The 12190-nt window shown below is 35.9% G+C and overlaps 3 protein-coding genes across 3 annotated transcripts in view; 2 read left to right on the top strand and 1 right to left on the bottom strand.

Moving 5' to 3' along the window:
- The window catches only part of LOC104808260 (ethylene-responsive transcription factor ERF118-like), a 1687-nt gene extending 917 nt beyond the window's left edge, over nucleotides 1-770 (bottom strand). Inside the window, exon 1 of the mRNA XM_010533915.1 lies at nucleotides 11-770. Within this exon, the coding sequence (XP_010532217.1) occupies nucleotides 11-666 (656 nt within the window). The 5' untranslated portion in view covers nucleotides 667-770. The remainder of the gene's footprint in view (nucleotides 1-10) is intronic.
- Nucleotides 771-4366: 3596 nt separating this feature from the next.
- On the top strand, nucleotides 4367-4756 carry LOC104824627 (protein NIM1-INTERACTING 2-like). Its single transcript, XM_010556739.1, has one exon. It carries the CDS (start codon nucleotides 4367-4369, stop codon nucleotides 4754-4756), a length of 390 nt encoding a protein of 129 aa, XP_010555041.1.
- Nucleotides 4757-8766: 4010 nt separating this feature from the next.
- On the top strand, nucleotides 8767-12156 carry LOC104808244 (protein NRT1/ PTR FAMILY 3.1-like). The gene is made up of 5 exons (XM_010533894.2): nucleotides 8767-8953; nucleotides 9327-9544; nucleotides 9661-9896; nucleotides 10302-10625; nucleotides 11221-12156. Exons 1-5 carry the CDS (start codon nucleotides 8854-8856, stop codon nucleotides 12131-12133), a joined length of 1791 nt encoding a protein of 596 aa, XP_010532196.1. The 5' UTR covers nucleotides 8767-8853; the 3' UTR covers nucleotides 12134-12156.
- The last annotated feature ends 34 nt before the right edge of the window (nucleotides 12157-12190 follow it).

Here is a 12190-nt window from a genome sequence, read left to right as displayed (position 1 = left end):
ATCCGCAGGAACAGAGGCTGAAGCAGAAGAATCCAGGTCAAGAGCAGAAGGCGAAGAACGCGAACGCAGGCTATTCTCAGAACCCTCAGATAAGGAAACCGCGGGTTTGACGGCGCGAGAGTGAATCTCGGAGTGAGAGGCTGAGCTAGAAGATACCAATGTATCGAACTCAACCTTCTTATCAGCATAAGCCTTAGCTGCTTCTTCAAGAGTTGCAAAAGTACCAAGCCAAGTCCTAGCCTTGGTAATAGGGTGCCTAATCTCAGCAGCCCATTTCCCCCATTTCCTCTGCCTAACCCCAACAGGCTTATTCGTCAAGCGATGAACTTTCTTGCTACGCTTTCTAATGGCGGGAGTTTTGACGCCATTACTGTTCTGAGAGGAAGTCTCAGAGACTTCGAGAAGAGGAGCAAGAGACGACTGAAGGGGAAGGAGGTTAATCTCTCGGACAATACGCTTCGTTTTCGAAGGTTTTCGGCAGTCAGATTCCTCGTCGCTTGAAGAATCATCGGTTGCGTAAGGATCACTGACAAAAATACGGATTTTTCTCACTGTTTCAGATTCTTGAGACGAAATCTGTGACTCAGGTAAGCTATTATTACTCTTGGGTTTCTTGGATGGCTTCATATCGGTTTGACCAGACGGCTGTTTCCTACGTTCAGCCATTTGATTCCTCCCCCCCCCTCAAAAAAAACCCAGAAAAAACAGGAAATCACTCAAAATCTCTGACCAAAACTGACGAATCAAAAGAAATCTCGGCTATGTATCAGCGAAATATGAAAAAGGGTAGCTTTTGTTTTATGTGAAAACCCCCAAAAACTTCAACGCCAGAGCACGTCCTGCGATGAATCAACACATATAAGCACAGAAAAAAAACAGAGACTTGTTCAGGAACAGGCATAGAAAATAACGACAAGGAGGGGAAAACACGAAAAGGGCGAGTGAAAAATGATACCTTTTTGGCCTTAAACGCATGGAAACGGACGGTAACTCCAGAATAAGCCTCTGCTTGGAGCAGAAGTGAGGAGCGTTGAGAAGAGCTTTCAGACCAGAGAACGAGGAAGACGACGAAACAAATGGAAATGAGGTGTGAAAGAGAGCCAAAATCGCTGCCGATTCAAACCCAGCCGACATAAAATCCGCTTCAGAGACGCCTTTGTTCTCTTCCGGTTTCTCCCCGAGACCAAAAAGACGCTCACTCACTGTTCCTGTTCGTCACCAGACACAACACCCAGTGACGAAAAAAAACAACCAGATTTAAAAAAAAAAAAGCCGAAACGATGAAATTAACTAGGAACAAACGTAAAACCCAAAACCCTAAAACACAGAGAGAGGATCAGAAATCTGAGGCTAAGGGTATATAAAAAAAACGAATGACCGATGATGATCCTTTAAATAACTGTAAAAGACTCGAGATTTTACTTAAACCGCAAATCTCAAGAGAGAGAAGAACATAAACATCATACGACAATAAAGAAATCCAAGGGCATTATTTTAATGGAAACCATCGAGAAGATGCACAGAAAAAAAAATAATTTTTTTTTCACCTACCTTGCGGTGGGTTTGCTTCCCTCGTCTCTGTCTTCCTCTCAGATTTAGCTTTCACGCCCTTTATATTCTATTCTCCGTACCCCCGATTTCTCTCTCTTCTTCAAAGTCCTTTTCACCGTTTTCCATTGAAAGAAAAAAAAAGGAAAGGGGGCAGATTTGGAAAATAAATTAAATACATACCATTTCGAAAATATTATACAGAATAATATTGGCCAATTGAAAAAAAGTATAACCCATATTTTACATTTTTTTTTCTTCATAATTTAGGATTTATCAACCCATTCCTAGTTCCTACCTTATTAACAGCATTTATTGACATTTTTAGCGGTTTCGTTATGTTCTATAAAATCTTTCACAAGTTGCGATTCCTAACATAACTAGCAAACCTTAAATGTCAGTATAAGAAACAAAAGAGAAAAGATATATGAATAGTTGGAAATATTACATAAAAAGTTATGAACTTTCTATAAATCTTCAAACAAAACACACACAAAAAACGTATGGAGTTGGCGTTTCGGTATTCGGTTCGATTCTTTTGATTTTATAAAAATATATATTAATCGATTATTATATTATATTCGGTTCGATTTGATTTCGATTTTTACTAAAAAATAGATATTCTTACAAAATTGATTTTTCGGGTTTTTTTAAAAATTCGATTCGTTTTTAAAAATTCAATTTTTAAAAAATAATAACGTTAAAAAATGTTCGACGATTTAGATAAAAAAATATATATCATATTTCTCGATTCTATATAATTTGGTTCGGAGTAACAGTAGCCTTTGACTTTTTTTTCATGAAATTTTATATTCCAGTAATTTAAGACATAGCAGATCTATCTTTAGCAAATTGCAAATAAAAATTTTGATTGACGTATTTATAATATAATAAATAAGTAATATAAAATTAGATGGCATGGTGGAAGGAGGGACATGCACGTTCATGGCGCATGACCATACCAGTACGCCCATGTCATGTATCTCTCATGGCCCACCAAGAATCATGGGCCCATTGTTTAGCCCACTCCCTCTGAGCGCGTAGGTTACACCAACAAGGATTCCCCGCATATGTGATTCACGCGTTGAGGTCGCGCGTGGGCGCTTTTTCTGGGGAAGCAGCGGAAGAATTCTCATAAGCCTAGGCCTGGGGTTTCTGATATTTACGACAATGCCACTGGCGTGTATTGTGCGAGATTTCAGATTTGCTCTGGAGATAAATCTCTGTGTCCTTAACTTATTGTTAACATTGTATTTTTTTTTTTAATTTTTTCATTCATATATAAAAATTCATTTATAATTACTTATTGACTACACTATTGAATATGTATAAGATATTTTTATATATAAAATACGAACGCTCATGCTCCATAGTGACTAGTGAGCGAGAGCTTGTGGTATGATAAAATATTAATAGTCACGCGTATAAGGTGGGAAGAAGTGGTACGGTCGTGGAATAACATAAATACCATATAATAAAAAGCATGAAGCTATTAAATTATGAAATTAATAGTATTGTTTTCTAGAGATGGGACGAGAGTGCTGATTAAATATTTTAGAATGTTCGAAATAATATGCTTGCACGTGTGAGTGTGACACGTGTAAGACGTTGCAGATCTATCTTTAGCTTCAATCTCACTGAAGGCAAGCGTATCACGTATACATATAATCGCGATTATGAGACATTTTAATTTAGTGTTCATCTTTTTATTATTATTTTTTTGTTAAAAGTGTTCATCTTTTTATTATTATTTTTTTTGTTATAAGTGTTCATCTTTTTGGATGCGAACACACGAGAAAATGGACTTTCTTCGTTGAGTTGTGGTCACCTTAATGTTGTACAAAATATCTAAAATATTATTATAAAATAGTATGCATTTCAACAAATTTCAAACCTAATATATGCTAAGATTAATATTCAATAGCCAGAAATGAAATAACCATAACACACACACACACATATATATATATATATGCATATTCAGGGGTAACGCTTGAAAATATTGGGTTTCTATAAGCCATTTCACAAAAATATGGCCCATAGTTAAAAGTGTAATTTGCTGAATATTTGGGCTTCTAAGCCCAATATGTGATTTTGGTTTACTCGTCGGAACCAAACATTTCCCTTGTTAAGCCCAAGCTTTGGTCTTGAACATTTGGATTATTTCGGCCTTCAAAATATTCATATTTTAAATAAATTGTATGTTTTAAAAGAGATTCTTGTTTTTATTTTACACTTTCTTATTTTTATATTGGATTTTTTCAACTAATTTGATTTAAAATATAATATTTAGATTTGATCACATCTATCGATTCTCAAAACAAATCAGGATGTCATTAAATAAAAATTGAAATACTTTCCACGGATTTTGCTTTTTCTGTAGAACTGATTAATTAACTAATTAATTAATACTATTTCAGGATTTTCAGTCTTATTTTCGGATAAATACAACCCTTTTATTCAATTCAATAAAGTAAATTTGTTCGTTTCTTTTTTTGGTTGGATAGATTAGTTCATTTCTTTATATGCAAGACCGGTGGACATTCGTTGTTTTTTTTTGGATTCTTAATTTATTTATTATTTTTATTATTTTCCATACAAGTAAGAAGGCGTATCTCGTCGGACCATGACGAGGAAACTAGATATTTATGCAGCGAACCGAACACAGCCAAATATATTCCTCAATCATGATGACGTCATATGAGTTCACTTCGGAGTGACATTCTGCCACGTGTTGCAATTCCATTTGAGAACGTTCTCGGTAGGCGTCTCTTAAAACTCCGCCACCAAATCACATCTCCCAGAGAGAGAGAGGGAGATGTCACCGAACGGTGAGACTGAATCGGAGAGGAAGAGGAAGAGAGAGGAAGAGGGACGAAGCCAAAACGACGTCGCTTCTGGATCCGTCAATAGTCACGGCGGTGGCGGTGATGGAGGAGGGAGTACGGCGACGGTGGAGGATCGGGAGGTTGACGAGTTCTTCGCGATTCTCAGGCGAATGCACACTGCCGTCAATAACTTGAAGAAAGCCGAGGGAGTTAACGGAGTTAGCCCTGTATTGACGGAGAGAGGTGCCGTTAGATCTGGTCGTGACGCTAACGGCGTTAGCGTTGATCCGATGGTCAGGGGGAGAGACGTTGTGGCCGAGAATGGGGGTCTGGGTTTTGATTTGAACGCAGATCCGGTTCCTGAATCGGACCCGGTTTAGCCTTATATTCTCTTCGTCTATTTTATTTTTTCCCCATAGTTGGACAATTTGGAATAAATAACGGTTTCATATATTTTTATTTCATACAAAATAAATTTGCATTTGATAAGTATTGTATGCCTATCGATTTATTTGAAAATTTCTATATTTTTATTTGATTTCATTTATTTTTTATTTTTATTAAATTATAACAGTATAGTCTTCCAATTATTTTCCAATTTTTTCATTATCTTGTTTTTAAAATATTACAAACTGAATGCTAAATATCTAAACGTATAAACACATTGATTTCAAGAGGAGATGTATATTAGTTTTAAAAATCTATTATCACTTATTATGGATGTACAAATATTAAGAGAAAATCTACTTAGAACCTTGTCGTGAAAATCATTATATTAAAAAAAATATATTCTAACTTCAAACAATTTATTCACTGTCTAAATGGATTTGATTTTGTTAAATGAATAAATTATTATCTTGAAAATTAATTATGTATATAATGATTTTTCTTATCTTGAATTTAATAATTGATGAGGAAAGAAAAGGAGACCGAGTGAGATTCATTGAATTGTGTTGGAACTTGGCTTTTGATGAAATAGAAGAATATAGAAAATGTTTTAAAAAAAACGTTTGTTTTGGTATGGATTAGAATTGTATGTTTATAAATAAATAAAAAAATTCCATCATCTTTTTTTGGTCGAATGTGTTTGGTATTACGTATATATCCGTGTTTAAAATCCGACATGGCATTAATTAAATAATTTTGAAAATAACAAGTCAAAAGAAAATAAAACAGAAAAAGAGGGAAAATGAATAAATAAATGAAATTTGTCCAACAGAGCACGAGGCCTCTTCAAGGGATGCCATAATGGGCCTGTTCAGCCCAAATAGTAAGCCCATTTATCTCAACAGACAAATCCAATGTGATAATATTTTCTCCAGACACGTTAAAACGGCCCATTTATATGGGTTAAATTAGTCATTATGGTTTATCCATCTAACACATACCATTAATCTGTATAATTAATTAATTCTAAATATCAACAGGAATCCATTTGTTGATAGTTTAGATTGGACTAACTTGACTCAACCCATTTTCCCATCTCTATTTATTTTGAAATCTGAAATTTTTTATCCATACAAAATTCCTGGTTAATATATATATATATATATATATATATATATATATATATATATATATATATATATATATGTCAAAAACATTTGGTGGGCAAAGAAAGAAGGGTACTGTCGGATTCAGGATTGCTCAATTTCTATGAAAAATGGACCGTAAAAGCTAAAATCCAATTTTACTTTGGAATCTGAGGTTAGTGGCATGGACCACTCTTTACTCTTTAGGCCAACGACCCCTTCTATTTATACAATTATGTAACGTGGGTATCAATCGTATCCATTACCAAACCACGAGGATCATTGTTTTTGGGCTTTCCAATATATATATATATACACATATTTACAATATTGCCTATACACAAACATTTTTTTTTTTGATATTTTAAATCAATGAATGGTTGGTATTTTATGTTTTTGTAGATTTTATCGTTGGACCGAAAAGTATTTCGGGTCATAAGACTCATAACCCAAAAGCAAGTAATTGTGTTCTTTTTCATCGTGCGTGGATAAGATTCTTGTTCATGGCATTTTTACTTGAAAACAATAATATTTTTTCTTGTAAAAGCGAAAAGCATTATTGTTAATGTTAATTATATAGTGTTGTATCACTGTCCAAATAGCGACAGAAATCGTGCGGCCACTGCCTTCTGTTCCTCATGCTGTCGTTATTCCTCCCGTCAAGACCACCTAATTATACAGTTCGAGCTTTGGTGACTATGATTTCTTATCCTAATTTGATTGATATGATATTACATCATTATATATTAATGGAGTTTATTTACGTTCATCATTTAGTTATTATCTTAATAAATATGTTATAGGTTTAATGATAATCAACATTTTTAGTGTAATGATCAAATTGTTATGAATTATTTTCGGTCTGTTATGGCTAAGAATGATGATGACCATGATGGGAAAGAACTATTTAGTAAAAGCATGGTGATATAATAGAATGATATTTGAGTTTATTCAAGATAAAATATTATGAAATATTAAAACATGTTATCTAATTAATATAAATAGTTAAAATGTATATTTGAATGTTATATAATATTATGGTTTTTTTTGGTATAATACTAATATATAATGCCGAGGAAAAATGAAAGAAGGATATGTATTAGATTGTATATATATATAGGGATACAGATATGTTGTTTCAAATTCACATTTCATAAAAAAAAAAGATATGTTGTTTCAAAAATTGCCTAGTGGACTTCCATTTGTGCACTAAAATAAAATTTGGACTTGTTTTTAGTTATTTTATTTTTAAAATTTGCTATATTTATTTAAAATTTTCCAATTTAATCATTTAAATGTGTGTTTTTTTTTGTATTACCTTCAGAATATAAACTGTGACACTCATCGCAAGTGGATGTGCCGTACGAAACATAATACACTTTCGTTACCACTGTAGAGTGGGTTTGGGTCCATTAGTCCCATAAGCATGTATGCAGTCCTCTCACTCATTATCTATATGGTAGTATGGTACAAACATGCATTTGTATTTTTATATATACATATCATAAAGTTTAGGATTATAATATCCGTAGAGATAAAATAAATTGTAAAGTTTAGGGTTATAATATTTATAGGGAAAATGTAATAGTAGAAAATTCCAATTGTTTAACATAAAACACAAAACAAAATCCAATCTTTAATTTTTAAAGGAAGGTATATATATATATATATATATATATATATATATATCCAAGTTGGCCATTTTATTATGAGAATATGTTAATTATATAAAATTCATAAAAAAGTGTAAGCTGTTTATTCAACGGAACTATCCGTGTCACCACTTGTGAAATTCCACAACATAAAGAGAAACAAATTCCCTAGACCGATCCCCACGATACCAATTGAAAACTTCTTGAAGATTAAACCGGTCAACTAAACCGGATATATTGTTGAAATAGGAAAATGAATATGTGATTGAAGGAAATATTGATTTTAAGATATGATTAGAAATAATAATGGATATAATATTATATCAAATATTGTGTATCGATCTTATTTATTTCTATTTCCTTTTTATTTCGTCTTATAGTTTTCCTATAAATATTTGAGTCATTTTCATTGTAATTCAACAAGAAGAAGAAGAGATGTAGCAATACAAGTAATTCCGTTCTTTTCTATTTGTCTTATTTTATTTCCGCATTTTATTTTTCTACATGGTATCAGAGTCCAACCCCATTGCCGATCGCAGTTTCGTGAAACAGACGTGACTTTAAGTCTATACACTAAAAAAAACTCTTTTTTTTCACGAGAAATGCTTCCCGGTACACGAAACTGCTCAATCAAACCCTAAAAAGAAAAAAGAGAGGGAGGGAGAGAGAACTCATTGCGAGGAAAAACCGTCGAAATGACGCTAATGCCCAGGTCAGACATGGTCAGACATCCATGATTAGCAAAGGGCATAATGGTAATTAATAAAAGCTCTGAAAGTACTCAGAGAAAGAGAGAGATCGTCGAAGCATCAGCAGATCTTACGCTTCACGCTTTTCACTTCGCCGGAGACGGTTGCGATCTGACGTTCGTCATCAACACCCAGTCTCCGAAACGAAATCGCAACCGTCCGATTCTTCACAACCATTTTTTTAGAAAAAAAACTCGAATGCTCAGATCTAGACACTGCAGAATTGCCCAATAATCTCGGAGAGTATTTTACCTTCCGGTACGTGGTACCGTCTTCTTCGACGGTCCAACCAGCTTCTTTGCAGAGTGCTTTGAGGACTTCGTTGTTATCGCAGTGTTTGGGAAGCTTGTCAAGTAATTCCGTTCTTTTCTATTTGTCTTATTTTATTTCCGCATTTTATTTTTCTACATATATGTCTCATATAGATCTCTCAAACGCTGAGAGCGATAAGCACTACAGCAATAATAATTGAGTCCCTATATAAAAAAACATATCGTTGGGTTACCATTTCCATACACAGCAAGGAAAAACACCAAAGTAAAACATGGAGAAGAAGAGAGATGACGACGACAAGGTCGAAGAGCAAAACCAACATGGCATGCGACGGCCAAAGGGCGGTTTGCTCACAATGCCCTTCATCTTCGGTATATATATAAACCCTTTTTTTTAATTAAACATTTCTATTGGAAATTATAGAGAGAATTCACATCCATATAATATACGACGACGAAACTAAACCAACATAGAAAACACACTAATAGTTGTTAATTATAATTTCTAACCTCATTTCATATCAATCTCTCTTTTATGATTATATATGTTTTTCGTGGTGAGTTCGTATTTTTTAAACCATAACCAAACCAAACCAAACCCAGCAGAAACATATTGATACGGAAAATTCTTCGTAATTCTTGATAATTTCTGATACCCATCTCTCTAAATTATGTGATTATGTTTTTGATTTCTTGAATTTTGTGATTTTTTCGTGGCGGTATATGTGTGTGTGTGTATATATAGGGAACGAGATATGTGAGAAGCTGGCGGTGGTGGGATTCCATGCGAACATGATAAGCTACTTAACGACGCAGCTTCATCTTCCGTTAACCAAAGCAGCAAACACACTGACCAACTTCAGTGGAACCTCCAGCCTCACCCCTTTGCTCGGTGCCTTCTTGGCCGACTCCTTCGCTGGCCGCTTCTGGACCATCACCCTCGCCTCCATCATCTACCAAATCGTAATTAATACCCATTTTTCTCTATATATTTATTTATAAAAGCCATAATAAAACCCTAATCATCATTTTACATTAATTGAACCCTAATTCATAAAATGATTATATATATTATGTAGGGGATGACTTTGCTCACAATCTCGGCGATATTGCCGAGTCTAAGACCGCCGCAGTGCCACGGAGAGCAAGTTTGTCAAGAAGCAAACGCAGGTCAGTTGAGCGTTCTCTACGTGGCTCTGCTTCTAGCGGCTCTCGGCTGCGGCGGGATTCGACCATGCGTCGTGGCTTTCGGTGCCGACCAGTTCGACGAGTCCGATCCAAAACAAACCACCAAAACTTGGAACTACTTCAACTGGTATGTGTGTGTATATATATATATATATGTTTGTAATTCATATGCACATGCGTAAAACACACACATGATGTTATAGTTGTCTTTAGCTACCATAATTAGCATAGCGTGGTCCGTCGACTGTTGCGTTGGACCGTTGGGTTTACCGTCCGCAATATTGTGTCATTCGTCCGGTCTTTTGGGCTATGAGGTGTTGCGGAGTCCGACCCAAAGGGTCGAGTACGGGTTCCCATCGTTATAAAAAAAATAATTAGCATAGTTTTTTTAAACATAATTAGCATAGATCTTCTATTAGATGATTCTAATGACCCACAAGATGGTTTAGCTGAAAATGAATATGGTTATAATTATCATATAATTCAATCATTGTAATCATATGTTTCATTAACCAAAAAAATGTTTCATTAGGTACTACTTTTGCATGGGTGCATCTGTGCTCGTTGCGGTGACGGTTCTTGTCTACATCCAAGACAACGTCGGGTGGGGATTAGGGCTAGGGATCCCGACAGTGGCAATGTTTTTTTCGGTTATCGCTTTCGTGGGCGGATACACCCTTTACCGTCACATGGATCCGGCGGGTAGCCCGTTTACCCGTCTGGTCCAGGTAACGGTGGCAGCGTTTCGGAAGAGGAAGCTTTCGATGGTCTCGGATTCTAGTTTGCTCTATCATAACGATGAGATTGATGCTCCCATCTCTCTTGGTGGTAAACTTGTTCACACCAAACATATGAGGTAACAAATTTCTTCCTCCTCTTACTCATAGTTGGTGCATTCATAATAATAATGAATATATTTTGATTATATAAAAAAATAATGAACAGATTTTCACTTGGACAATTTGATTTTTTTCTTCATGTATATTAGAAGTAATTAAGCTATAAACACAGACAAAAATACATGGTGAAAACATAAATTACAAGAACCCTAATGTTTTTTCATGTGAATCCACAAGATGTAAGCTTTGTTATACACATCAAGACAATCATTAAGGTTGTAGTTATGTTTTGGCATATGAACCGTTTGGAACTTGTAACAATGTAAACGTACGAAATGGATTCATCATACATACATACATATATATATATATATATGTGTGTGGACGATGTTTTTCTTGCTGTATTGATGAATGTCTCTGACCTAATCCTTTGTCTTCTCTCACTTTATTTGTCTTTTGGGTCCATTATTTCAATCTTTTGGATATTCCCTATAATGACTTACAGTTACAGCCACTAAATCCAAATCGTGAATACTTTTAATTTATAATTTTAAAAAATAAACAATCTTGAATTATTGTGTTTTTCTTAACATTTGCTTTAAAAAAGTGTAGATTTTTGGACAAAGCAGCTATAGTGACAGAACAAGACAACCTCAAACCGGGTCAGGCCCCGAACCCGTGGAGACTCAGTACGGTTCACCGAGTCGAGGAACTCAAATCGGTGATCCGAATGGTTCCCATCGGAGCGGCCGGAATCCTCCTCATCACGGCTTATGCCCAACAGGGCACGTTCTCTCTTCAACAAGCCAAGACCATGGACCGTCACTTAACCGAATCCTTTCAAATACCGGCCGGTTCAATGTCGGTTTTCACCACCGTCTCCATGCTCTTAACCATCGTCTTCTACGACCGGGTTTTCGTCCGGTTCGCTCGGAGATTCACCGGTTTAGACAGAGGGATCACGTTCCTTCATCGCATGGGAATCGGTTTCATCGTCTCGATTCTCGCCACTCTGGTCGCCGGTTTCGTGGAGATTAAGCGTAAACGAGTCGCGATGGCTCATGGGCTCGTCGACAAGGGCCACTCGGTCGTACCGGTTTCGGTTTTCTGGTTAATTCCTCAGTACGGACTCCACGGAATAGCGGAAGCGTTCATGTCGATCGGGCATTTGGAGTTTTTCTACGACCAAGCTCCGGAGAGCATGAGGAGCACTGCCATGGCGATGTTCTGGATGGCGATTTCGATCGGAAATTACGTCAGTACCCTTCTGGTTACGCTGGTTCACCGGTTTAGTGCCGGACCGAATGGGCAGAATTGGTTACCGGATAATAACTTGAACCGGGGGAAATTGGAGTACTTTTACTGGTTAATCACCGGTTTGCAAGTGGTGAATCTCCTGTATTACGTCTGGTGTGCGAAGATTTACACGTTTAAACCGGTTCAGGTGCACGATAGCAAGGAGGAAGGTGATGCGCCGGTCAGTAAAGAAATGGAGTTATCCAACAAGGTTTTAATGATGCCATGAATGAAAGTTATATATTGAATCAAGGGGCTCACGTCAGAAGACCCCCCCCCCCCCCCC

This window comes from Tarenaya hassleriana, unplaced genomic scaffold (genome assembly GCF_000463585.1).
Source record: "Tarenaya hassleriana unplaced genomic scaffold, ASM46358v1 Cleome1, whole genome shotgun sequence".
NCBI classification, from domain to species: Eukaryota; Viridiplantae; Streptophyta; class Magnoliopsida; order Brassicales; family Cleomaceae; genus Tarenaya; species Tarenaya hassleriana.
Note: the sequence above shows the minus strand (reverse complement) of the source record. Positions and strands in the feature narration are given on the sequence as shown.